The sequence below is a fragment of the Melospiza georgiana genome, chromosome Z (assembly GCF_028018845.1).
Source record: "Melospiza georgiana isolate bMelGeo1 chromosome Z, bMelGeo1.pri, whole genome shotgun sequence".
NCBI classification, from domain to species: Eukaryota; Metazoa; Chordata; class Aves; order Passeriformes; family Passerellidae; genus Melospiza; species Melospiza georgiana.
The window spans coordinates 54,070,425-54,096,302 of NC_080465.1; the positions used below are offsets into that span (position 1 = coordinate 54,070,425).

Genomic DNA, 25,878 nt, shown 5'->3' on the forward strand with positions numbered 1-25,878 from the left:
CAACTGAAGTTATAGTAGCATAAGTTATTTTTCTGCCTTGGATTTGTAGTAAGTCTGAAGAAATTAACTGTCCTTGGAGAAGTTGTGCATCCAGTTTTGATTGGCTTGTGAAGATTACTGGGCAAAAGAACTGACTTCTGCCTAAAACAGCAAGTTCTGGTGTAGGAAACAGCTGTTTGTGCTAAGAATTGACGTGTAGTAGTGAGACAGTGACCTGGGAATACTGGTCTGAGATTTACAGCCAGGAGTGTGAAGGTGGTTGATAGTTAAAACCCTGTAGCCCTTATGTTTTTTTTTTTTTCTAAAAGCTTTTTAAAAACCACTGTTTCAATGTAAGCTGGGGGATCGCTGGAGACCTCAACTTCTTTTCTACTTTTTCACTCTGGATAGGCTTTGACTGGTGGGTGTCTTTAGGGATGCTGGGCTTCCTGGAAGGAGTGGCCATCAGGAGATGGAAGAGGGAGTGGCAGCTGGCCGGAGTTTAAAGGAGCAGGGAAGGGGATATGAAGGTTTCAGAGGTGCAGCTGACCTTGGGAAGGTGAAATAATTAAAAACTGTACTAAATGTGTTTTGTTAAGCAAGTACAAGTGCATCCAGAGAATTTTGCTCCCAGTTACATCAGGGAGCTCCAAAGATGATTAGCTGCTTCTAAAAATCATTTTAGAACTGTACTTTTGGAAGTTACATAATGGACATTGTAATGTAAAGCTCTTTAGGGCATAAGCTGACTAAGGAAAGCTGGAGAGATGTTTTCTTTCTGTGAGTTTCAAACAATTGGACAAGTACATCCTAGAGGATTTGGTGGGTTTTTTTGTTTGTTTTCTGGGTTGAGTTGGTTTTTGTTTGGGTTTTTTTTTTTTTTTTTAATTGCTTATGGTAGAAACAAAGTGCTGATTGGACCTGGCAATACAGATCTTATTTCTCTAAATTTATGGTGACAGCAGATCACATGGGTCATTCTGGAGACAGAGATCCTTTGTATCTTTGTAAGTAGTTTTATTGCTGTTCCATAGTCCTATCTTTCAAAATCAGAAGTTATTTTGAGATAGTTTTTGGAAAGAACTCAAGAACTATTTGAGATACGAGATATTTTAGTAAATTGTGATTAAATTAGTATAACAAGTAATGTCTAATGTTTGAGTGGTTCTTGAATGGTGATCTCTGTTTTGAAAGATCTGTATTATTGTCAGTCAGTAAATGCTGAGGCTGAAGAAGCAAGTTAAGTTGTTACAAAAAATGGCAGAACTCTTGGTAAACAATCCAATGTGGATGAGCTTACACTCTCTCTGTTGCAGCCAGCGCTGGACTGTGGGTCACCATAATGCTAAATGCAAAGGATTGAGTGAGGTGCATTCCTGTGATTAGTTTTCCACTCATTTTGTTCCTGAGTGGAAAGCAGTGTGCCCATCACCTCAAGAAACTGGAAAGGAACAGAGGAAAGGAATTTGGCGTCCTGAGATTTCAAGGGAAAAGGACCTGCAATGAACTTTGCTGTTTTTCTTCTCTGTTAATTTTCTCTGGAGATGCTGGGCAGAAGAGGAGATAGGGAAAAAATAAGTCTGTTCCTCTTTACATTGGTGCAGTGATAGAGATAATTTGCCTTACTTAAATTATGTTGAGAGTAAGTGTAAGGTTAGTAAGAATGCTAAATGAGTTAACTGAACAGTGTTTTTAAGACAGGATGAAGGACCTAGCTATGATCCCTCCTAGCTCATCATTTTGTAGTAATTTATTATTATTATTTTTAGTTAAAGAAAGCTGTGATTGCAGATAGTATCTTGAAAAACGAAGACAGTATTTTGTTCTAAGCTTAGTCTCCCCACAAGCCCATTTTCATACTCTGCATTACTGTTGTTTTGCTCCCTCACTGGGAGTGGAAATAGCTGCAGGTTCCTCTGGAAGGTAAAAGCAAGGCTGACCTTTCCTGCACAGTGTGGATGCCTGTTCTGAGGCCATCGGGTTGCACATGTGGGCTGCCCTGCAGTGCCGCAGGGAAGATTCTTAAGAATCCCAAACGAGTGAATTTGCCAATGTGTAGTTGTTTTCTGCAGTCCCCAGTTTCAAGTGTTAGTCTCCTTTTGTTATTTTTAGGTCTCAGTATTTGGCTTTTCTTCTCATGTCATCTAAAATTTTCTTTTCAATGATACTGTAAACATCTGTTGTAATAGAAGTAGAGCCATTAGTCTAGGCCTCTGGCATACTCAGAAGTGCAATTAGCACCATGGTCCATTTATCAAGTGTGAATTGCCAGATTAATTTTTCAAGGGAAAATCTTCCATGATTGCATTCTTTGTTTTTTCCTTTAATACGTTTTAAAACTGATCCTGCTCACCAGAATAGCATTAGTTTACCTCTTCTGTGTACTTCTAAAACAATCTTTATTGTATTTTCTTCATGGAACATTTTTTTGCTTTGATTTAGTTGGAATAGTTTTTTGGTTTGTTTTAAGAAATAGTTTGAAATATTCACAAGTGCCTGCAAATGCTAATTTTCAGTAAAAAAACCCCAAGCAACTTTAAATAATACAAACAGATTGAAAACATCTTCTGCAGATTTTTCAAATTAAAACGGTGTCTTACAAAAATTTGGTCTTTGTTTTTCTTGAATTTGAATGGCTCCATCCTGGCAAGTGTTGGCACATTATTTGTTTAGTATTGCACAAGCATATGAAGTAACTGTCTAATGTTTAATATGACAATAATTGCCTCAGAAGCACAGTCACAAAATGTCCATTTTGTCTATCACTTTGAAAATATATAGGCTTTTTTATTAGCATGTAACAGTTGTTTCAGACATAAAGTTTTAGGGCATATTCGTAGGCATATCCAGCAATTTGGTGGTACCCCTTTTTCTAGTAATTTTACTTTGCCTTGGGTAGTTACTTAAAGGGCTGTTGACTGGTATTTCAGGGCTGTGCTTTAGAGATCACAGCTGAAAATGTCTGGGGAATATCAATTTATCATGTCACTACTTCTGGGATATGGTTATTCTTTTATGTTTTTCCCTTCCATTTTGTCACTAAATTTACAGAAACTGAGTTTGATTACATTTATTTCATCATGTGGACCATAAAAAATGAACCTTTTATGGGCCGTGGCTAGGAGAAGGTGGCATGAAAACTATGTAGGACAGAGAAAAAAAATCGTTAAGAGTAGCTACACATTCATGTAACAATCACTTTAAGTAAGTGTTGTTTGCAAGTAGTGCTGATCTGTGTGCCTGATAAAATGTAAACTTGACAACACCTTGGAGTTTTATCTGTAACAAACGTCTCTAACATGAGTTTCATATCTTTTAACTTCTCTCTTAGAAAGATTTTTAAGCTTTGACTTGACTTTTGTTTCTTTTTGTTTGGGGTTTTTTTCCCTGGTTGTGTGAAGCAGTGCTGTGGTATCTTTCACACTGACTGTTCTGTGTAAATTTTTTCCTCTGTACCTTGTTCACATGTCTTCAGTATATCTACCATGCATTAGCATGAAAGTTTCTCATTCACCTGAGCAGATAAGTGCCAGTCTTGTCTGTGCTTTCCCTGGACCAGCCCTGACACTGTTCTGTATTGCCATTTATGAAAGTTACCGATCTACAGCACAACCACAGCCCTGAGAATGCTGAAGGTTTTATTTTTCTGTCTCCAGATGTGATTTTTCACTATGAACTTATCACCAACTTTTTCATTCTTTGACTGAAATCCCTCATTCTCTTGAAGAAGAAAGGTGTTGGAAAATACAGTGGATAGACATTTGCTGTTTTGCCCTTTCTGCACTGTTAGCTGGAGTTCTAACTTGTATTTTCCATGTTGTTCTCTACATGTATCATCTCTCATGTTACAAAGCAGCTTGGGTTTTCAAAGCCAGCATAATGTCCAGTGTAATTTGATAACAAAAGAATTGGAACATTTTCAGAGAAGAGGCAAAATTCTTAGTATTTAATCATATGTTTTTATGTATGGTGCCTGTTATGAAACTAAGTAGTTGCAAAACACGGAAAATGTCCATGTTGTGGATTATTTGCACTATACTATGCAAAATGCCAGTGGGAAATAAAAAGGAGAAGAGAATGGCAGAGCCTAGTACTTTCTGACCAGGTTCTTCTAGACAGTCCACATGTGGAAGCTGTGATGTTTAACATCAGATTTATTTATTTGAAGATAGTTGATGGTATACAGGATTTTTGTTTTAACATCATGTCACAAAACGCAGTGAGAACACAATACAGATACAAGTCAAACACAGCACTGGAGAGCAGTTGCAGTGCACAGCTCAATCACAGAGCACCAGTATGGTTCCCAGCCTCTCTCTAACATAATCACCCCCACCACACTAGGCATCCCTGGCATTGCTAGGAGTAAATGTGTGAATTGAAACTGGCTCAAACTCATCACTCACTTTGAAATTCTGTCAGTTGATTATGTTTTTATAGTTTTTATTTTGGGCTGAGCTGTGTGTAACACCCCACGCTGGCCTGGCTAATACACGCCTAGACATTCACACTCTTAATGAGCTTGGGTAGAAATACACACCAGCTGATTTTTTCAGCTGTTCGGTTGTTTATCAAAATCAAAACCAACCCTCAGATCCTCTTGGTGTTGAGATCAAGTCAGCTTTTTTTGCAACAGCTGTGCTCAGTCTCACCCAGCCACATTCTTCCTGAGCTTCATGGACACATACCCTGGCCCCTCTCTGGTCCTTCTCCCATGGCAGGGCTTTACTGATCAGCCACAGAGGACACACAGAGAACAAATAAACTGGGCTTTTGGTGTTTGGCTGCATTGTATTGGTATATAGTTTAGTGTGATTTTATGGCTCCCTGGTTATGTCCGAGGTTACCTTTCTGAACGTCAGTTCCCAAACTGGTGTGCAGCAGTGGTGTAGCTAAGGAATACAGGAAGCAAGGGGAAAAAGCTAAGATTAGTACTTAAATTTCACAGAGAATTATATGCATAGGTCCTTTTTGTAATTTCTCTGTTGAAAGTAGCAAACATGTGCAGTCAGTACAACTGTTTTTAGCAATATGATTTAATTAGTCTGGTTCCAGGCTGAGGGAATGAAAAATGTGGATCAGATTTAGTGGTGAGGATCATGTTTCACAATGGCTTGGAAAAATGCTGAGTGTAATACTAATTTTAGTGCTTTTTCAGGGCTCTAACCTTATAATTTTTTCAGCACCCTCATTCATTGCCCTTTGTGATTTTCTCTTGGTTTTTTCTTGGCGTCAGAACACTTCTAGCAGTGTGAAGTGAAGAGCACTTCAACAGTACAGTAGTCACCTGCTTCCTTGGCATTCAGTTCATCTTATTATCGCATCTACTTCTGTATTTGTTTCCCACAAAATTCTTCAGAAATATGACTGCCCACAAATGTTGTTCCTGATTCCTGCATAAAGCATTTCATAGCACGAAAACCAGTCTTCAAAGCACAGTGCAAAACAGGCATCACATATCATGTCTGCAGTATTGTATGAAATGCTCATAGAAGGAGGTGGATAATGAGGAAGAAACTGCATTTATAAAGGAGGCTTGATCAGAGGTTAGGAAGTTGCTTTTCCTAAGCTTGTTCTTATGTTTTTATAATTATAGTACCTTTCAAAACTTAGCTGTACATTGGTTTGCATTTTAACAAAAGCATATTATGGAGTTTGTTACTTTATATTGGTAATATCTTAATAATAATAATAATAAATAATTGTTACTGTATATTTAATATATTAAAACCTGACAGGATATATTGGGCATAGCATGTGGTATATGTTTCAGTAAGCAACCCACTGTTGTTACTGTAACAAAAGCTCAAGGAAATTGTAGCTTCTAAGGTAAGATAGGTAATGAATTTTTAATTTATCCTGTGCATCTAATGCATTTTCTTACTTTCTTGGATGATGGTAGAGAAGCAAATTGGTTGGCTAGTCTGACCCTTCTTATCTTGTTCTCACATGTTGACCCAGCTTGTCCTGTTGGACAGTTTGGGTGCCCCAGCGTCACAACAATGGTTTTTTTCTTGATGGAATTCGAGTAGATGTATTGGATCAATATAAAGTTTTTTAACAGTACAGGCTTTGTCAATTGAGTGTTTTCTCTGTATGAAGTAGGTCTCTGTACAGTCTGTTGCTTAAAGGTTCAGATCTGTATCTTGTACTGGCAGAAATCTTTGTGCTGTCTGTATTAATTTTATACACTACTGAGTTTTTGATCTGATTCAAAATCTTGTGTCATTAAGAGGCAGCCCACCTTGAACTATAAATGCATGGTATGAGTGTTAGTCATAGTGACTCTGCCTTATCTGTCATTATTTGCTGAGGGGAGAAAAAAAACCAGTATGCTGTATGGCCACCCCAGTTCCCTCTCTCTCATTTGTCACAATCCTGTAGTAGTTCAGTGCTGCAGAGTTACAATTGTGGCTGACTTACTGGTTGAGATTTTTATATTGAATCTTTCCCACTTTAATAATTTGGCTTATTAAACTTGATTTCTAAACACTAACTTTATTTTTCCCCCACCCAGAATATACACTTCTGCATCGACGGTAGCTCTTTGCTCAGATGTTTCCTTTTCTGAGTTACAGCAACATCCAAAGATTGTGTTCCAGTTCCCACCTGCCTTGTGATAAACAAGCACACTGGGAAGCATGATCTGTGGGAGCGCTCACACCTTAAGGAGAGTGCAGCAATGGTTCGTAACACCTTTTTAGGGAATTGCAGAGGAGAGCTTGACTCTGCCATGAATACACAGTTACAATGGCTGTGTTAATCTTATGTATTCAGTAGTAGCTGGAGTCATCACTTGCACATCAAACTAGAGTATCGAAAGCAGCCTTCCTCTATTATGATAGCTTCTTTTTATGTAGTCTGCCCTTTCACTGTGTTGTTTGGGGTTTTTTTGTTGTTGTTGTTTTGGGGTTTTGGGTGGGGTTTTTTTGTTTGTTTTTATTTTTATTTTTGGGTTTTTGTGGTTTGTTTCTTTGTTGGTTTGGGGTTTTTTGTTGTTTTTTGTTTGTTTGTTTTGTGGGGTTTTTTTCTTTTTTTTTTAAGTTTATTAGGACTTGGAAACTGAAACAGTCCAATTAATGAAAGATGGTAAAAGATACAGCAAGCTTTCCTTGTCCTTAATAAAGCTGTCCCTTGATTGTTTGGAGAAGAGAGGTGCTATACTGAGCACAGAGGTGGATGTAACTCGCCCATCTTTGGCAGGGGCTGCCAGGCCAGGCTGCTGTAAAACTAGGCACAATTCATGTTGTTTCTTACCCAGCTTGCAGTGTGCTAGGGGACATGAAGAACAGCTGAGCTGACTGCAGAGGGTGAAGAGGACAAAGACACATCCATTGGAAGTCTGCCTCATTAGTTCCGCTGTTCAGAGAACAAGTTGCTTTTCATTGAGATTTTCAAATTAATGGTGTCCTTTTATATTACAAGGCCATGTGTATGGGCATTATTAGTCTTGTATTTAATTAAAACAACAGCTGGTGATCATTTAATTACAGGGTATGAAAGGGAATGATACTTGACTATGTAGCATTGTTTTATTCAATTTGGAGAATTGTAGCCATTTTTCATGTACTACTTGAAAGCTGTGGTGAAGGATGTGCATTTTGATGAACAAACTTGTGAGCTTCATTGCAACAATTCTACTCTGTTATGGAAATAAGGTAAAACAGTGGCTTAAAAACTCACCAGATTTCCTGAAAATCTGAAGGAAGTAATAAACAGATTGGTACAATTGGTCTGGTTCTTTTTTCTCTGCACTGTGAAATCAATGCATAGTTTCCTTCTGCTGAAGGCCAAAAATACGTCAAGGTATTAAGGATGTTTCTGGGTTTATTCAGAGTTTTCAGTGTACGTACTTTATAGAACCTGTGTAGGATATGCCCATAGCAAGCCTGAGCTACTGTTTTTACATGAAAAATGAGGCTGCCTTGAGAATCTTAAATATTCTGCAACATAAAATTGTGCATATATGTAGTTGTACTGAAACAAATAACTGCATGTATGTAAGGTATTTTTGTAGCTGATGTAATGAAAGTCCTGTTGACTGAACTGACAAGTGAGGATACCCAGGGAATTACTAGTTACACAGCATCTAAAAAGGCAGAATTCACATTCAAATTCCTTATTAAAATTATCTTTCTTGTCTTGAAGTCAGAGTTTTTTTCATTAACAATGGGAATACTGTATGTGAAGAGCCATTTGGTTCTGGTCTCTGCTGTCAGGCAGCTGCTTTCACACATCAGCATGGGAAAACAGCTATGGTTTTGCTAGCTTCCAGTATTATAAAGGCAGAATTTATATCAAAATAGGACTCACTAAGTGATTAATTGTAAATGAAACAAGAAAAATTACTTTTAGGTGACCCGCCCAATAGAATATCAGATTGAGGGACTGAAAGTGGGTGGAGGATTAGAAGCAGTTTGTATTTCAGCCTGAATCTTGGCAGCAGAGCAGTGTTTGCTGTGTTGCTTGGTCTGGTGTGAAAGGTCACTTCTGTTTTCATACCCAGCATAACTTGAGGCTGTTTCTTTACGACTACAAAGAAAGACTTGAGGGCCAGTGGCTAGTTCTCCTCCTGGACTTTCCAGTTGTAGTTGTCAATACTTAGTGTTGAATTCTGGCTGATGAATTTGGTGAAAATATGAATGGGGTATTTAAGGACAAGAAAAGAGTGGGAACAATTAAAATTCTTTTAAGAACTGTTCTTGGTTTTTAAGTTGTGTAGCTAACCTAATTTCAATGTTGTGAGTTATCCTAGCCTGATATATATTTCCAAATGCTATCAGCTAAGTGTAGAAAGTATCTTTCATCAAAAGGATCTGCTGCAGAAAGAAAATTAGTTTGGGTTCTTCATATGTGGGTTAGTAGATAAGAATCACTGAAACTCGCTGGCGTGGGACTGAGGAGAGCAACAACTGCAGAAGAGTAGCTCACAGTGATGTAAGCGTTAGTTGCAAAATAAAAGCAAATCCTTTGCATGGAGCTATCCACTTTCACCAGAATGATAACCTCTGTATGTCTGAAGGCATCAAAACGTGGTACACCTCATTCTATAATGCAAATCTTAGTCAGCATTTAATGTAAGGTTTTATAGCGCAAGACTCCGGCTATGTCTTAATGCAGTAGCATTAAAGCTAATCTATGCATTCCTAGATGAATTATTCCTCATTGTATTTACCCTTATAAAGGATATGGTGAAGGAATGTGTGTTCTGCCTGGAAAGAAAAATTGCGTGTTTAAAAAACTATTAGTTAAATTGTTAGTTGTATGTGGAATTTTTTTAGACTTTGTTCTACTGAAGTTCCTATTAACTACTACAGAAAACTAGCATTACTATAGCTGCCATATAATATTGTCTCTTCTCTAGTGCTAAGTGGCTTGTGAATTGATTCATTTGTTTCTTTCCTTTCTGTCTTCCAGCTTCATTTAGCAGCCCTGGCTTCATTAAAGGGAGACATTGTGGAGCTTAATAAGCGTCTACAACAAACGGAAAAGGAGCGTGACCTATTGGAAAAGAAATTGGCAAAAGCACAGGTGAGCAATAGTAGTTCAAGATTCTGAAGATCCTTGGTTTTGTGCAGTCCTTGTTCCTGAGAGAGGATAAAATGCCAAACAATGTCACAAGTCAAAAGAATTTTAAGACTGCAAGACACATAGTTGCCATGGGTTATACCTTTTATATGTTGAAGACATTCTTCTTAAAAAACCCATAAAAATTAATTAGATGCATTTTGTTTTGAAGTCAATATAAGCAACAAGTGCTTTGAATTATTGTAGAATTATTGTAGAATATAAGAATTACAGGTTGCTCTCAGTGGGTTAGGTAACAGGTTGCAGAGCCTTGCGCTCCCGGGTCACGTTTAAACACAGCACAAATTAACACTGATCAAAAGTTACTGCCAATTTTCAGCGCTTTAATGTTATGGGAGAAGTCACTTGGGATCTCAATTGATGTAAACAGGGCAGGAGACTATTTTTTTCTCCTTTTAATGCCTTTATTAAAAGTGGTCAGCTCAAGATTGGGAAGCTCAACGGGTCTGCGGGTCTGCAGTCCCCATCGTGTCTCCCCGCGTGACTGGGAGGAGGAGGAGCGCACAGCTTTGTCCGCTACGGGCAGAGCTGGGGGTCCTGTCCTCGTGGGTGCCTTGGGCCTAACCCCGATCCCGACTTTCTACTGACTCCCGGCTCGTGGTCTTGGTTTCAGATGATGTCTCCGTGCAGGGTGAGGGGCAGCAAAGGTTTTCATCATCTCTGCAGGCTCAGGACTCTGTTCCTCACATCTAGACATCACTCTAATTTCTTAATTCTGTATTGGCTCGTTGTTTTTGGGGTCTTTTCAGTAAGTTTGACACTTCCCATGGCATGCTGGTCTCGAAGTTATTTTGCATCTTCTGATGCCCCCCTCCCACGTCTGGTCCCCTCCCCTCACTGTCTGGGGAGAAGAGCCATTAACTTAGCCCTAGCCAGGGCCTTCACTGATACAAAAGGAGCCATTAACTACAACGACTGGTGATTATAATAACAAACAGGTAAACGGTAGCAGCAATGACTGGCTTTGCAACCCTTTTTTTTCATAAAAAAAATTGGCAGATTTTTGTTTACAACATCAGTCTAGCTTCCAGTATTCCAGTTGGAATTGTGGAAAATACAGCCAGTGGAAAGCCAAGGGGTTTAATAAGAATAAGATTGGAACTCTGATGCTTTCATAGCTCTTACATGGTGGCAAATGCAAGCAAGGAAAATTGGACTATTTTTAATATTTCTTTCTTTGGCAAAAAAAAATCTTTGTTTTCAGATACTACCATTGTACCAAATACCTTTCATAAATAGTTAACATTTCAAAACTAATTCAAAATATTTCGATAGAGACAAACAAAACATTTTGTCCTGTGCCACCTTATTTGTTGTTCAGAGATGTTGTAGAATCTCCAGCCTTGGAAGTACTCAAGGCACCTGGACCTTGTCTTGGGTTGCATAAGGGACTGAGTGAGTAAATTTCTGTAATTCTTAGGTCCCTGTAATCCTTAGCCTTTCTGTGACTTTACAGATTTGAAGTTTTCTGGTATTTATTTCATTTTGATGAGACCTTTCATCTCTGTTACTTAAATTCAAGCCAAATATAGAAGTGTTTAAGCAGTCTCGATTTTCAGGCTCTTTCTCAGTCCTCCCTTATTTTGGCCTTTGTCTGCATTCCCTAATGTTTTTTTCAGCTGCTTTTAAGATTTATGGGCTTGTAAGTGATACTGTTATTGCAGACCATCAATGTAACATCCAGAAATAAAATTACTTTCATGTTTTTGTTCTCCTCAATATGTGATCCAGAGCCACGCTGGGAGTTAACATGGTTTATCAGCTATAATCCTGAGAGCCTTTTGTAATTTCTGTGGCATTCTTGGGATAGTCCTCTTTCTGGCTTACAGTTTGATATGAGGCTGCATTTGACGATCATTAAACTCTCAGATGGATTCACTGTATCGAAATGGTCCACATCATTCTGCATGATTGCACTGACTTTATTGTTGTTATTTATAACTCTGGAGGGTCTGGTGCTAACCACAGGTTTTTGTTAGTATTTTATTTTTATTTCTGGGTCTTTATTTAAAAGTAGAGATACTACCTCTCAGCCAGTGAAGAGTGCCTTTTAGGTGCTCCCATACAGTACTGAATACACACTGATGGCAATTGGGATTAAGGATCAGTCCTTAATACCAATTAACATGTGCTCTGTTAGCTCAAGATTGTTTGGTGTTTTCTTTAATGGGTTACCAATTATGCATGTGTACATAGTTCTTGGTTTGTAATGCTGGGGGTTTTACTTGATATTGAGCCATGCAAACACAAACACAGTGATAGTGCCTCTTGACCTGTGAAGAGCACCCAACTGGAATATCTGAAAAGCAGGCTGATAGCTGGATTTTGGATAAACAAATAAGTCTTTTTAATGAACAGTTTTATATAAAGGTTTAATGATTTATCTCTTTGCACTTCATTTTTTTCTAAAGCCCTCAAGAGGATAGAATTTAGTATGTGTTAAATAAAATACAAATCTTTATTAAGGAATTCAAATCATTAAACAAACACAACTCATATATTGAATGTGTTGGCAGTGCTTAAGTACTGAGACATACACTGGTGAATCCACTGCACCTTGCCTTCTTTTTCTAACTGCATACCAAGTACTTGTGCCACTTAAAAAAATATTTTTTTAAACTTTGCTTCCCACTCCACAGAGATTAATTCATTATTCTTTCCTCTACAGCCTCTGTCTAATGTGAATCAGAGGTTCAGAAGGCATAAATTAAATAGGAGGTGTTTGAGGTTCTGCATAACCATACTCAGATGCTAGTGGGTCAGTATTAAATCTATTCTGCATCTGACTGTACTTACCAAGGCAGCACATGTTTCATTTTAGGTGGCATGGTAAATGCTCTCTGGAACAAATAGCTCTTAAAACACATTTTTGGTAATACCTTTCCCATCATTTCATGAAGCATGTGAGGCATTTGGAAGAAAGGGTTAGTGATTTGCAGAGTAGAGGTGATTTGGGGAACCACAGCTCAAGTAATAGATGACAAATGGTGAAGAAAGCTAGTTGGACAGCATGGGCTTAAGGTTTTGTGAAGTGATGTAATTGATTAGTGGTTGTTGTAGCATACTCCCTTCCAAATCTGCAGCCTATGGAGACCAGATATAGCTTTTCTCTACATGCTTCTATTATTTCAGTAACATAGCAGATCTCTTTGTCTCTGTTTTTATCAGAGTACAATTCGTCAATAAAGTGATCTCTTGAATGAAATTTGCTGTGGAACTCTGGTCAACCACAACTAATGTCTTCTTCCAAAAATCTTTCTGTGATTATGAGAATTGTTGTACTTGCTACTGGCTCTGTGTGGCACAGTATCCTGGCTTTGATAGTGATAAACGGTAGGAGTCTGAAGGGACATCGTAAGAAATGACATAGAGAATTTTTCTCTTTCATATCCCCCGCCTTTCTGCCAACATCTGTGAGCAGGAGGCCATATCACATTTTATAGTCCTCTGTAGTCCTATCCTCCATGGATTTATATAATCTTCTTTCTAATCTGTCTACATTCTTGGCATTTCCAATATCCTGTGACATTGAGTTCTGCAGTTCTGTGATTGAGCATGGGATTTAATAACATGCTGAATGTTTCAGCAAGTACAACAAGAATAGTTAATTCACTTACTATATTTTTCCTATAATTTCATCTCCTTTCACAAGGTTGTCCTGCTCTCTCATTCTTGTGCTTAGTCATTGTTATTTTATAATAGGTCTAGACACAGAATGTGCTGTATTGTTCTGGATCCTGTGTCACAGCAGTAAGTCTCATTACTGCAGTAATTGTTCTTTGCCATTCTCTTGATTATTCAGAATATAGGGAGGAACAGCAGAATTTCAGTATAAGAATAAAACCAACACTCTGTAGACATATAAGAACAGAAGCAACATTCTCTGTAGACATGTAAGAACATGTGAACTTCACAGGAAGGCTTCATTTTCTCATTTAACAGAGAAACTTGAAATAGGAATGCATGGTGTTCAAATGAACATTGAAATTACTTGTTTTGTTGTGTGATGTCCTTATCAGACATGGATTAATTCTGTGTGTTTGTATTCATCTTCCACATTAAGTATACACAGAACATATCACAGAACAATTAATTCTGACCATGCATGCTTTTGTGGTTGAGGATTTAGCACTACAGACTTGTTTTTATACTTAAATTTAGATTAATGGAATGCTACTTTTAAATCTGCCACTCCTCTCAAATTAAAACACTGTATTAGTTGAGCTAAGATTTTTAGCTTCTGTAATCCTGTTAGACAGGTTTATCACTGTGGCTTGTTCAGGTGATGACTTGTATTCTTGGTGAACAGCACCACAGCCAGTGTTTGTCTCTGCAGGGCCTGGGGCACTGGGGCATCTCGTAATGAGCACTGCTGCTAGTAGTTCCTTTTTTTTTTGACCTCTGATTGAACACTGCAAATTTAATATAAAGATTAACAGAATTAAGCACATTGCTGGTGTTTCTTTCACTAAGAATTCATGAACATTAATAGGAAATAGAATCACTTCAGACAATAAGTTTGAATTAAAATGTTTTCTCTTGTCATCCTTCTCCCTCATACACTTCTTACTGTTGTTGTTTCCTAGCATCAAGAGATCAGACCATTGTTAATTTTTATTGTAAATGAAATAACGTTTTTAATCTGTATCAAATATCAACCAAGAGTTCTCAACTTATATTGAGGACCGTGCTGGAAACTTCTCTCCTGACTCCAACAATTAATTGTTCATCTTTTGCAATCTTTCAGTTGGTTATCCCTGTGTTTGCTTTCTCAGAGAATTAGACCTCTTAAGGGTTTTGAGACTGGAGCTCATAAGTATGAGGCTGGAATAAAGATGAGGAAAAGGGTATAAGGTATTTATTATTAAGGGTATAGGTATTTATATTTACCTTGTATTGTGTGACTGACATGCAAATGAATCTTAGGAGCTGAATGTGTACACCTTGGAAGGAAATAGAGACTGATGGCAGATTGCTGTTTTGAGACTCAAAGCATAAAGAAACTAAGGATGGTGGTGAACAGCCACAGTAGTATCCCAGAAAAAAATGTCAGCAGTGGGTAGAAAAACATGCATTTGTCTTTTCCTTTTTAAGTTTTCAGATGACAATTCCATAATAAAGAGCACTTTTGAATAGACAGAACAATTTTCCACTGGTGCATTTTGGGATTTTTACTGAACCATGTTTCCATTGCTTGGATACTTTTGCCATTTTTTCTTGATGGCTGACAAGAACTTAGGAGAGGCAATTCTGTTCCCTGCCTCAAAGACAGAGCAGTCCTCAGCATCTTGGCTTGTCTTTTACAGAGGTTTCCTTTCAGCCTTTTCCAGTTGCTTTTACCTAAGATAATTCAAGAGCTCTTTTAAAAAGTCAAATGTGAAGCTATTATTGTATATTGCCAGACTGCTAGTTGTTCATAAAGTACATCTGTCACTGAATGATGTTATCCTGAAAAATGGTCACTGAAAAAATGGCTGGAGAAAAGAGAAATCAAGTTGTAATGTGGCTGAAACCCATTAGCAAAAGTCCATATATCTTCAGTCAATAGAAACAAATTCTGCTTTTCAGGCATAGCTTAAAAAGACAAAAATTGTTGTGATTGGGGTTTTATTTATTATCTGGAAACAATTATTATACACTCTATCTGAAATATCCTTTTGGTTTAAAAGCTAAAAAAACACAAGTGCACATAATAGATTTATCTTGATAATGGTGAGGTAGCATTTGTGGACAAATATGTGTGTCAGAGGAAAATCAGGTTTAGAAAGGCTGAAGAAGCAACTCTTTATTGCCCCTAAATCTACTTTAAAGCTTTTGTGAAACACTTTCTCTGTGTTATTTCTGCACTTTGAAAGCCGTGGTAGTTCTTCAGAAAGATACAATGGCCGTGGTAGTTCTTCAGAAAGATACAATGTTAAGATGTGGAAATGTGAGAAATAAGCTGCAGAATGATCCTACTGTAAAGAGTCGTCATAAGGTACATGTACAGCCTATCAGTTGCCAACATGAAGTTTCATAAGCCAAGTGAACATTATCAGTCTTCTGAAATGTGTTCCTTTCCTCTCCAAACTTTGAAGTGTCATGATATGATCTGTTTTCCTTAGTGTAGGTGAAAGCGATTTTTACCACAGCTGAAGGTAGAAACTATTTTGTTGTAGTCTGTGGAAGGGTGCTCTGATGTCTGTGCTACTTTTAAGTTTGCATACTCATGGAAGTTAAAAACTGTGGAATAAATTTATTTAAAATTAAAAATAAAAATGTTACTGAAGCTTATTGTAAATTTTAATTTTCAAGCACTCTTTTTATGTAGATGATGTTATCAAGCTGTGAATGTAAGTGGCCAAAAATATGGGAGCAAATTGTGAAAATTCTGGCGCATCTACTCCTTCATTACTTTTTGTAGTCCAAAGGGTTTAGGGAGTTAGCTTGTATAGAGTGTTTACTTGATTTGAAAAAAAAAACCTGTTTGATTCAGCAGTTTTGGAGGACCTCCAATATTACTATAAACTTTAGCCCTTAGAAATGCTAAGATTTTGCATTGCCGCTCTTCAATTAAGGAGTGTGGGTTTTATACTGTTAAGTGGCTTGTGAGTTTTGGGTTTTTTGACAGCATGGTACTTGGCATTGTGTGATTGCTAGGAGGCTTGACTGAAGGGGGTCAGAAGCAAAATGTTAGAAATGAAAGCAAAGCTTCAATCAGCATGCAGTACTGGCTTGTCATTGCAGTGGTTTGTATGGTTTATTGTAATTGAAATAGATCATGTGCTGGCCTGAAGAGTAAGCCAGGGAGACTACATTTAAAATGCTGTGGGAAGGAAAAAGGAGGATTTCGTGATATGGATGAAAAACAAGCAGTCATATAGCTCTTTAATTGTTCAAATCATGAGCATTTTATTGGAGATTACGAACATATTAAAAATATGCTGTTACCTATAAACATTAATGAAAGCAAGTATTTACACTAGAGACTAAGTTATAACCTCAAAGTGTGATTACTTTATAATGATGTGGTTTCTGTTGTAAGATTTGTTCTATTTCAGACTACATTGGGGAGATCCTAAGATTCAAAAATTATGTATTTATGGCTATTTTGAGTTGCAAATAGTGGGGTTTTTTCCAAGCAGAAATGGCAACTTCTCTTTAGGAAAAAAACAAGTAAGTACACTGCACAGTTTGTCAGTTCCTCAAATATTGTAACTGCCTACCTGCATATATCTGTCCTTTTCTCTTGCTAAGGCACTGTTGGTTTGATGAGTAGGAAAACTGTAGTGCAGTGCACTCCTGCCCTGTGCCCAATCTCCCTGCAGCTGTCCATAACACCCTTTCCGTTTCCTTGCTTCTCTGCTGCAGTGTGAGCAGTCCCACCTGATGAGAGAGCACGAGGATGTGCAGGAGCGAACGACGCTGCGCTACGAGGAGCGGATCACAGAGCTGCACAGCATCATTGCTGAGCTCAACAAGAAAATCGATCGGCTGCAGGGAGCAACCATAAGGTACTGCAGCTTCCTGGGAATTCTGGGCCAGGGCAAGACTGGTGCAAGATGTGGTGTGAGTTATGCTCTAATATGATGACGACTTTCAGGCTTGTCATGACGGGTACAGAATAGCTGCCCATAATTAAGGTGTGTGTTCTGCAGGGTATCATCCCAAGCACCCAAGAAGTGCTGCCTTCTTTCTGGCAAAGCCACACTTTCCAAAACCTGACAAGCATTGCAAAACATGCACCATGACATCCAAATATTCCTTTTTGTAATGTGCCAGTGTACCATATAAGTGATAGCAACAGTATGTAAAAGAAGATGAAGGTGCTCGACTTGAACCTCTGCTTTTAACTTTATTTTGCAGCCTCCTGTAGATTACCTAAGCAAAATAATTTGTGGGAAAGATACGGTTCAAATAGATATCAGTAGGTTTTGCCTCTTCTTGTGCTGGCTTTTTTGACAAAACACAATGGTACAAGTCATGTTGTTGCCTGGTTCTGCAGCAGCAAAGCTTGGGGTATTACACTAGGTTGTTACTGTGTTAAAATAAACTTTATATTTGACTACATGGAAACAGTTTTCCTCACTTTTTACAGTTTATGTTTTTACATATTATTTTCAATGTTGAAAAGTTGGACTAGAGTGCAGAAGGAGCTTCCTAAAGTTTACCTAGTGAAGATGCAATGATATGCCAGAATCTGTGGATTTTCTAGAGAACATTAAGTTAGATTTGATGCATTTGTGGGTAATGTTGATGTGGTGCTCTGTCCATATAGCAGATTTTCATTTTTCCTTTACCTATTAGTTGCACTTACTTTTTGGTAATTGTTTCATTTCTTTGTTGTGAATACTTCTGCTAGCACAAGACAATGTTGTTAGAATTACTCACCTAATCTTTCATTAATATATTAGAATGGGAAAAGAAAAATGTTTAGTGTACCATAAATAAGAGGAAATACAATCACATATATATTTACCACTACTAAAGCAGTGTTAGAATCACATGTTCATGTTATTTAAGAACATAAGTACTGTTGCCTATGAGATGATCATAACTAGCAAGGGTCACTGTGAGATTTTTCAGGTATTTTCTGCTGGTAGTAGTTCTCTGAAAAAAATCCCCATGATTCCCTTCTTCATTTATGCTTGATACCTCTGCAGACAAACTTTCCATTTGTCTTTTAAAAAGACTAGTTGAAAAGCAAAATCTGAGAAAGCATGAGAACTGCACTGATGTTTTTTCTTCTTGAGTGACAGAAAAACTCTATGACATTTAAGAAGAATATTACATAGAATTCATAAAAATGGTGTGTTTGGAATCCCTGTGGCAAAGTAAATGCCAGGTAGTGTAAAATTATGAAGTACTGGAAGCAGGTGGATACCTCTGAATGTTTAACCATGTCCATAAATGAGTCAGCTGTGACATGCACAGGAACATGAGGTGTAAGAAACAATGGGATGTACATGTTGCTTTCATGAAAAATGCAGATTTTCTGTCCCTTTTGGGCAGTTCTGGCCTTTAAAGGCATCAGAACAATACTACTGCAACAGGTGCCACACCATTGTCATGCCACTCCAGTTTAATTCAATCATCTGAGAGCTTGTTTTGCTCAGACAGCTGGAATGCCTCATCTGGTTTTATTTGTTTTGGTTTTATTAGGAAGAACAAAAAATGTTTGTTAAGTTAGTGGCTCTTTTTATTTCCTTTAATGATGGAAATAGCTTATTTTCTTTGGCAGGCCAATAATTTGGTGCCTGGGGAACAGAGGAGAAATATTCCTTCTGAAAATGGAAACTGAAGGGATTCCACAGGGTTTGTTAAGCCAGCTGAAAGAAGGAAAACTGATACCTCCTGGTGTGGCTTTCTGTAAATCCACTCTGAGATCCACATGTGTCAGTCTTGAGGAGCTGTCCGTGCATCCCACAGAGCAAGGGTGGTGCAGTTGCTGTCCTTGCTGGAACAGCACTCCACCCTTGGCTCTGGGGACTGCTGAGTCTGGGAGCTGCAGCAGAACAGTCCTGAGTGGAGATGTTCTGGGAACACAGCACTGCTGGGGCCTCAGCAGTTACACTTTCCTCTAAAACAGGAGGATTTTGGTTTTGATTTGTCTCTTTGAAACTTGCAGGTAGTATTGAGGAGAGGCTTTACTTGTGCTGTGACGAAATTTGGGCTGTCTTTCTGGAACCAGAATTTACATTAATTACATAACAGATAAATGCTTCCCCAATGCTGACACAGTGACTCTCTTTTTCACATACCAGTTTTAGATTGTAAAAATAAACTAACCTGTAGCTTCATGTACCTCTACTCTGTGACATTCTTTATAGTTCCTATACACAAAAATATTTTAGATATAATTAGAAGAAACCAGTGCTTCATGGAGGGTATTTGACTATACTCTTTAAATTGTATTATATTTATTTGAATGTGAGCAGTGCCTCAGAATGTCGAACAGAAAGTAAGGAGACACCATGTTTAGATCTGAATAAGGTGTTACAACAGTTTGAGGAGGAGTGTTGGCAGGCTGTATAAGCTAGTTAATATTCTCCATTCTGAGAATTTTTGTCTCTATTTTTTGGTGTGTATTGGGGGTTTCTTGCTTTTGCACTGACAGAGTTTAGAAGTGTAATGGCTTTTGCTCATGCAGTTTAGTAATGCCAGCTCTAGAATCATGGAGTGGTTTGGGTAGGAAGGACTTGTAAGACCATCTAGTTCCAACCTCTGCTATGGGCAGGGACACCTTCCACAAAACCAGGTGGCTCAGGGCTCTATCTAGCTTGGCTAGGAATGCTTTCAGGAATGGGGCAGCCACAGCGTTCCTGGGAGAAAGCTTAACTCACATGTCAATGCATGTGTCGCTTCCCAGGTGTGTCTGATATGCTGATACCAGTGGCAGTAATCTTACAGGAATATTTTTAGAAGTTTAGAGGATTTTTCTAGGTTTGCTAGCCATTTCTTGGGTCCAAATGTGTGGCCTCATGAATTTTTAGCTGCAGCTCTTGCTCTGCATTCTTCCAGCACTCCTTGAGGAAAATGAGTTCACTATGCTTGGGGGGAGCAAGCCAGCATTCATCTGCAATCGTATCATCTCCCTACTGCTGATGCTCCAGACAGCCTAACTGGTTTGGAATCCGCCTTCCAAAAAGAGGTATTAAGGTGAAAAAAGTGTGTTCCAGCACTCAGATACTCAGGTGCAAGTAGACGAGCCTCCATTGCCAAAGATCTCTGTCCTTTGACAAGGTGCATGCAATTTTGTCTCAAAGTGTACAGCCTAGAAGATGGGAAAACCAGTCAAATGGATCTTCCCAGGGTCATATTGTAAATACTTGGACATAAAGGATGCACCCAGTTACTCTGAAAGATGAAAAGGATTTAGAAATTGTACAGTAGAGTACTAAAATGTAATAATGTCTACATTTAAGGTGAAAATTTCTGACTTCAGAAGTTTTTCATATAGCCTCAGATTCATACAAACTTGACTTTTTTTTCCTTAATAATTTCTTTGGCTGTCAAAATCAGCTGTAACTTCAGTGTGTGACTGACAGTTTTTCTTAGATGTCAAATTGAGGTTCAAGAAAAGGTAAAGAGAGATGTCTAATTGCTTTTAGTTCTAAACCAGTGGCTGTTTGGGTACATCTCTAACTCTAAAAATAGCGAGCAAGTGTAACAATACCAGACAGAAATATACTCTGCTCAATGTTGGTGCCTGCTAAGAATTATTTGAAATAGTTGTCAAGAAGCTTATTATTAGTGTAAAATAATTTGTTCAGACTTACAGTTTTTATTCTGAGATAATTTAGAAAGTGTTGGAAGTTAATGGAAAAGAGGGGCAGTGTGAGAAACAACTTCGAAAATTTAAAAAGGCTTATTTAACCTTGAAAAAAAAATACAGCTAAGAACTACATAAGGAAAAATTCACAGTGCTGGGAACTGCCCTCGTGGATACCATGTGGCTAGTTCATCTTCAAGATGGATGCTCCGTCTTTTATATCCTGGGGGGTTGTATCAGCCAGCCCTGGCCCCTCCCAAAGTCTGTCAGTCAGCTCTTCTTTGCCATTTCTCGGTGGAGACTGCTTTCTTGTAAATTGATTGGAGATCAGGTGTTGCCATCCTGCAGCCGCTAATCACCAAGCTTTTCCATTCCCAACTGCCCCGTGCAAGGGATGCGTGTGCACGCCTTGTTTTTACCTATCCTAAACAACCCAGGCTGTCTGATGGTAACAATACAGGAGGAGAAAAGGGAACTAATTATGGGGAGAACAGAGGACATCTAAACTACAATAACATAACTATACATCACTAAAGCTTTTCTTAATATTCAAACAATAGTAATTTCTTAATTGCGAGAGCCAGTCATCTCATTATCCATCTATAACAGTAGCAAAGAGACTACAGCTTCACAAGAAATAGCACATAGCGCTTACAGTCACATTTACACAGTGACCTGGAGGTCTAATTCTGGCTTCTAAATATGTGCTAGGTGGAACCATTTCAAAGGGCAATGTGGGTGTAATAATGTTGGCTTCAGTGCACAGTGCCCAGCTCCACCTGCCCTCAGTGATTAATCTCTGTGCTGTCTCAAGCGTGTCACAATTTGTTCACAATGAACTAGTTCAGAGGGACTAAATGAACTAGTTTAGAGGGACTAGTCAATCTTCGTGCTCATACACCTGTAATATTTTCTATTGGAGGGTCTTAGAGGGTTTTAAAATTAGTTTTTTTAAATAAAATGATTGTTCAAAACCTGCTGATATCTGTAGTACAAACTATAGACTTTTTGCTTCTGTGTAGAAAACATGCACCTTGCCAGTGTTCTGTGGTGTGAAAGGATGCTGAAAAATGTGCAGTTTTGCTCACTGTTGGAACAAGTTTTTCTGAGTGTCTGTGCAGCACTCTGGTCCTTGGTTGCACCTAGTAGTGAAGAAAGCAATTGGTGCAGAAGTAGCTGAAAACCACAGAGTTTTTTCTTTAATCCTCCGTGTTTAGAATGGCTTGATCTGGTCTTAATTGCCTTCAGCTTACCATGACATTCCAGCAAGTGGGACCATCAGGGCCCATAACAGAACAAATGCCTGCTTTTTACAACCGAGCTGTTGCTGATGGCAGCAATAAGGAAGTTGTAATGCCTCCAGTGGTGTGGCTGGAGTCCAATGGCTGGTCCTTGTCAGCTGTCGAGCACCTTGCATTTCCAGTGCCACTGGAGGACCCTTTCCTCTGTTTTGGAGAAAAGAAAAGTCTCAAACACCGTCTTGTGTTACTGCCAGCATCAGTTTTAATGGCAGAATTTATATTTGTGATGTATCACTGCCCTTGAATTCCCCCTTATTGCCCTCAGTCTGTTTTCAGTCTGTTCTCTGGGGGTGGAGCAGTGATTGACCTTGCTGCCACATTATCAGAAATGGATTTCTGATCTTTCTGGTCAGCTTTTAAAAGCATTAGTTCATTTAGAAACTGACTTCTGGCTTGAGTCATCAGAAGGGTGAGAGTCCTGCTGCATGATGTACTTTTCACTGTCCCAAGATCCTGAGGGGCACTTAAACTGAAAAACCCAGTGCTATTACTAGCTAGATGAGGCTGTTGTATTTTAAACAGAAAAAATCTGTGCAAGATCCCAAAGAAGAGTGGTGAGAAATTATTTTTATTATGTGTGCAGTTGATTTAAGGCCAGAACTTTTTATCAATTTGAGAGGTGATTCGGGTTTTAAAAACATAAGACTAATTGTTTCATGAAAAATGAAACAAAATCAGTTACCTTCAGAGGAAAAATTACAACTGTTTGAGTGCTTGGTAATTGTTTTGTCTAAAGCTAATTACTAGTGGCTTTTTTTGTGGCTAATAACAAACTGGTTCGTGGAACATTAAATGACGCTTATGTGTCTTCATTACACTGTTTTAACTCCTGCTATTCATGACTAGGTTCTATCACTCTCTTAAACACGTGTTTCCTGGTACTTCCAAGACTATTCTTTGATGTAAATCTCGGTGTTTACCAGCTGACCTGCAATTTGTTTAGTAATTGTAGCCACTAAGTGCTTCTGCTGAAGTCTCACTTTCTTTGCCGTGAAGCAAATGTAAGGGCTGAAAGAACATGGTAGAAATTGCATCTCACTACCTTGGGAAACCCTGCTTGGCAAGCAAGCTAGAAGTCCTTTTTTGGGTTTTATTGAGGTACATAAGTTCTCACCTCTGCAGCTCTGAGAGCAGACTTTACTTCTGTTATTGATACCTGCATGTATTGGCCATCTTGTCTGTTGTTTTGCCTGACAAATCGAGACACACCTCCAGGCTAAATCCTGCAAGAAACACTCATCACCATGTAGCGCACACACAACAGACCTAACATTATAGATACCCCTCCCAGATGCAGATCCCCAGATAGGTCTTTGCTGTTTCTCATTGTTTCCAAAGCCAGACGGTTCTATTCGCACACTTTTCTGCTGAATCTGCAGCAAAATTAATCTCTGCGTGTGATTTAGTGTGCAATAAAATGATGGCTGTTTCTTTTCTATCAGAGGGGGCCCTGCACCTGGATAAACTGGTGTTTTTCCAATGTTTAAAACAGATACTTTAATGTGAAAACAGTTGCTATGAAAGTTTAAAAAATAATAAATCTGAGTCAAATCAGCAAATGGATCAAAAGAAAAAATGTTTACAAATGTTCTCGAGCAAAGCTATTATTCATTTACTTATCTTCTTTCCCAGTGCTTTGAACTCTTTGTGTGGAGATGGGAGAGAAAAGCCCTAATTTTTTAAGCTCATTAGCTTCAGCTAAAGTATTTTGTGTCCTCAATTATTTTAGTTGAACCAGCTTGACAAATAAACTAGGTAATTGAGTCTTTTTTTTGCAGTAGCAGTTCAGTGCAATGCTCACTTATCTGTTGCCCTCTCTTTTGGGAAGAGAAAATAAAAAAGCAACCTGTCTCCAAAAGCATTTTGATTCACATATGCAGGTACCTGCATGTGCATGATTACTTTGCACATGAGGTGGTGACATCGTTGGACTGAGAAAGAGACCAAAACCAGCTACTTCTAATCCACTTTGGGATCAAGGCCACTTGTGATTTGTGTAAATTATCAGCTGGAGAGTTATTTCAGAGCAGTCTATGTCCTTGCACACATCCTTGGTAGCATTCAGTTCCACTCATTGCTTTTTTCTCCAGTGGCCAGGAGAAATAATGAAGTTAGGAATAAAGAAATGGAAACCGGGCACCAACTGCTGCAAGTGGGTGTTACAAGCATGGCACAGTGGCTTTGCAGTGAAGAGTTTAAAGTCATCTCTACTGACTGGGCAAAACACTTGTGTGAATTGGATCCTGTGGCTCAGCTTGTGGGTCTGAAATGACTGTCATGCAGATGCACTTTTCCTCAGAGAATTTAATTTTTCCTTTTGCTCTCTCTGCCAGGGAGGAGGATGAGTACTCAGAGCTGCGGTCAGAGCTGAGCCAAAGCCAGCAGGAGGTTAATGAAGACTCACGCAGCATGGACCAGAACTCTGTCTCAGTGCCAGAGAACCAGTCCACCATGGTCACTGCAGATGTGGGTGAGTTGTGTTCTTAGCTGAAGTGGTGACTTCCCACAGCAGAAACGTATCATAGCTTTTGAAATGCAAATCCAAGCATTTGATGAGGAAATGAATTAATGTAGGATGTGTTAATCACAATTGATGCTGAGCCTCTACATGACTGTGAACTTAGATGCAAAGTAGTCTTTGTGCCTTGATTGTAGAATTTTAGAATCATTGCATTTTGAAAAAATCTGTGACATCGAGTCCAACTATCAATCCAGCATCACCACCATGTTCACCATTAAATTTGTTGTCCTCAAGTGCCATACCCACATAGTTTTGAGCGCTTTCAGGCATGGTGACTCCACACACCCCCTAGGCAGTCTATTCCAACGCTTCATAACCCTGTCCATGAACACGTTTCTCCTGATATCCAATCTAAACCTCCCCTGGTGCAGCTTGAGGCTGTTTGCTCTGGTCTGGTCACTTGTTACCTGGGAAAAGAGTCTGACTCTCACCTGACTGCACCCTCCTCTCAGTTGCAGAGAGCAGTAAGGTCCCCCCTGAGCCTCCATTCCCCCAGAAGCAGACTATCTAGCAGAATTCTGGTGTAATCCTCACTATGACAGATTTCCAGAATTCTCTTCAGTATTCTGTTCCTGTTTCCTATACTATATTGTTTACATGTGCAAGACCTGCAACAGCATATTTGTATTTTCACATCTACAATTTCTACAAGCATTGATACAACAGTATTAATAATAATGTGACTGTGAAGTGTCTGATCTAGGAATTAAAAATATTTAATAGAGGTTTTTAAAGTTATAAAAAAGTTAATGTTTTACTTTGAAAAGCTAGTGCTTACCATTGAGTTCCTATTTGAACAGATTCTGAGGGTTTTTTCAGCCTTAATTTTCTTCTTACCAAGGAAAAAAAAAAAGAAACTTAATCACTTTTCAGGGTTTATTTTGTCTTCATGAAGTGAAGCTGAACCAGGCTTTGTGAATATAAACAGCAAGTTGTATAACTTTGTTATAACAATGAAAAACATGGCAGTAGAATGACATATAATGTAGATACCTAGAATATAATGGGGATGATGTTTCTGTCTCAAAAACCAACAAACAGATAGCTCTGGAGCCAGCCAAGGATTGTTGGTAATAATACACTCTGGGAAGGAACAGGATGTGTCTGGAGAAGGGAGCCGTGTGGAGGTACAGGCGCCACTTTAGAGACAAATGTCCTTCTTCAGCTCCAGGACATGAACACAACAAAGCACACAGCAAGCGCAGCGATGTAGCTGAGAAGGGGGCATGTGCTGTAGA

General features: G+C 38.6%; 1 protein-coding gene across 1 annotated transcript in view; it reads left to right on the forward strand.

The window, feature by feature from the left end:
* MCC (MCC regulator of WNT signaling pathway) overlaps positions 1–25,878 on the forward strand; it is a 183,603-nt gene that overhangs the window by 105,736 nt on the left and 51,989 nt on the right. The window contains 3 exon segments of the mRNA XM_058043810.1: positions 9,397–9,510; positions 16,918–17,060; positions 24,453–24,589. Of these exon segments, the coding sequence (XP_057899793.1) occupies positions 9,397–9,510; positions 16,918–17,060; positions 24,453–24,589 (394 nt within the window).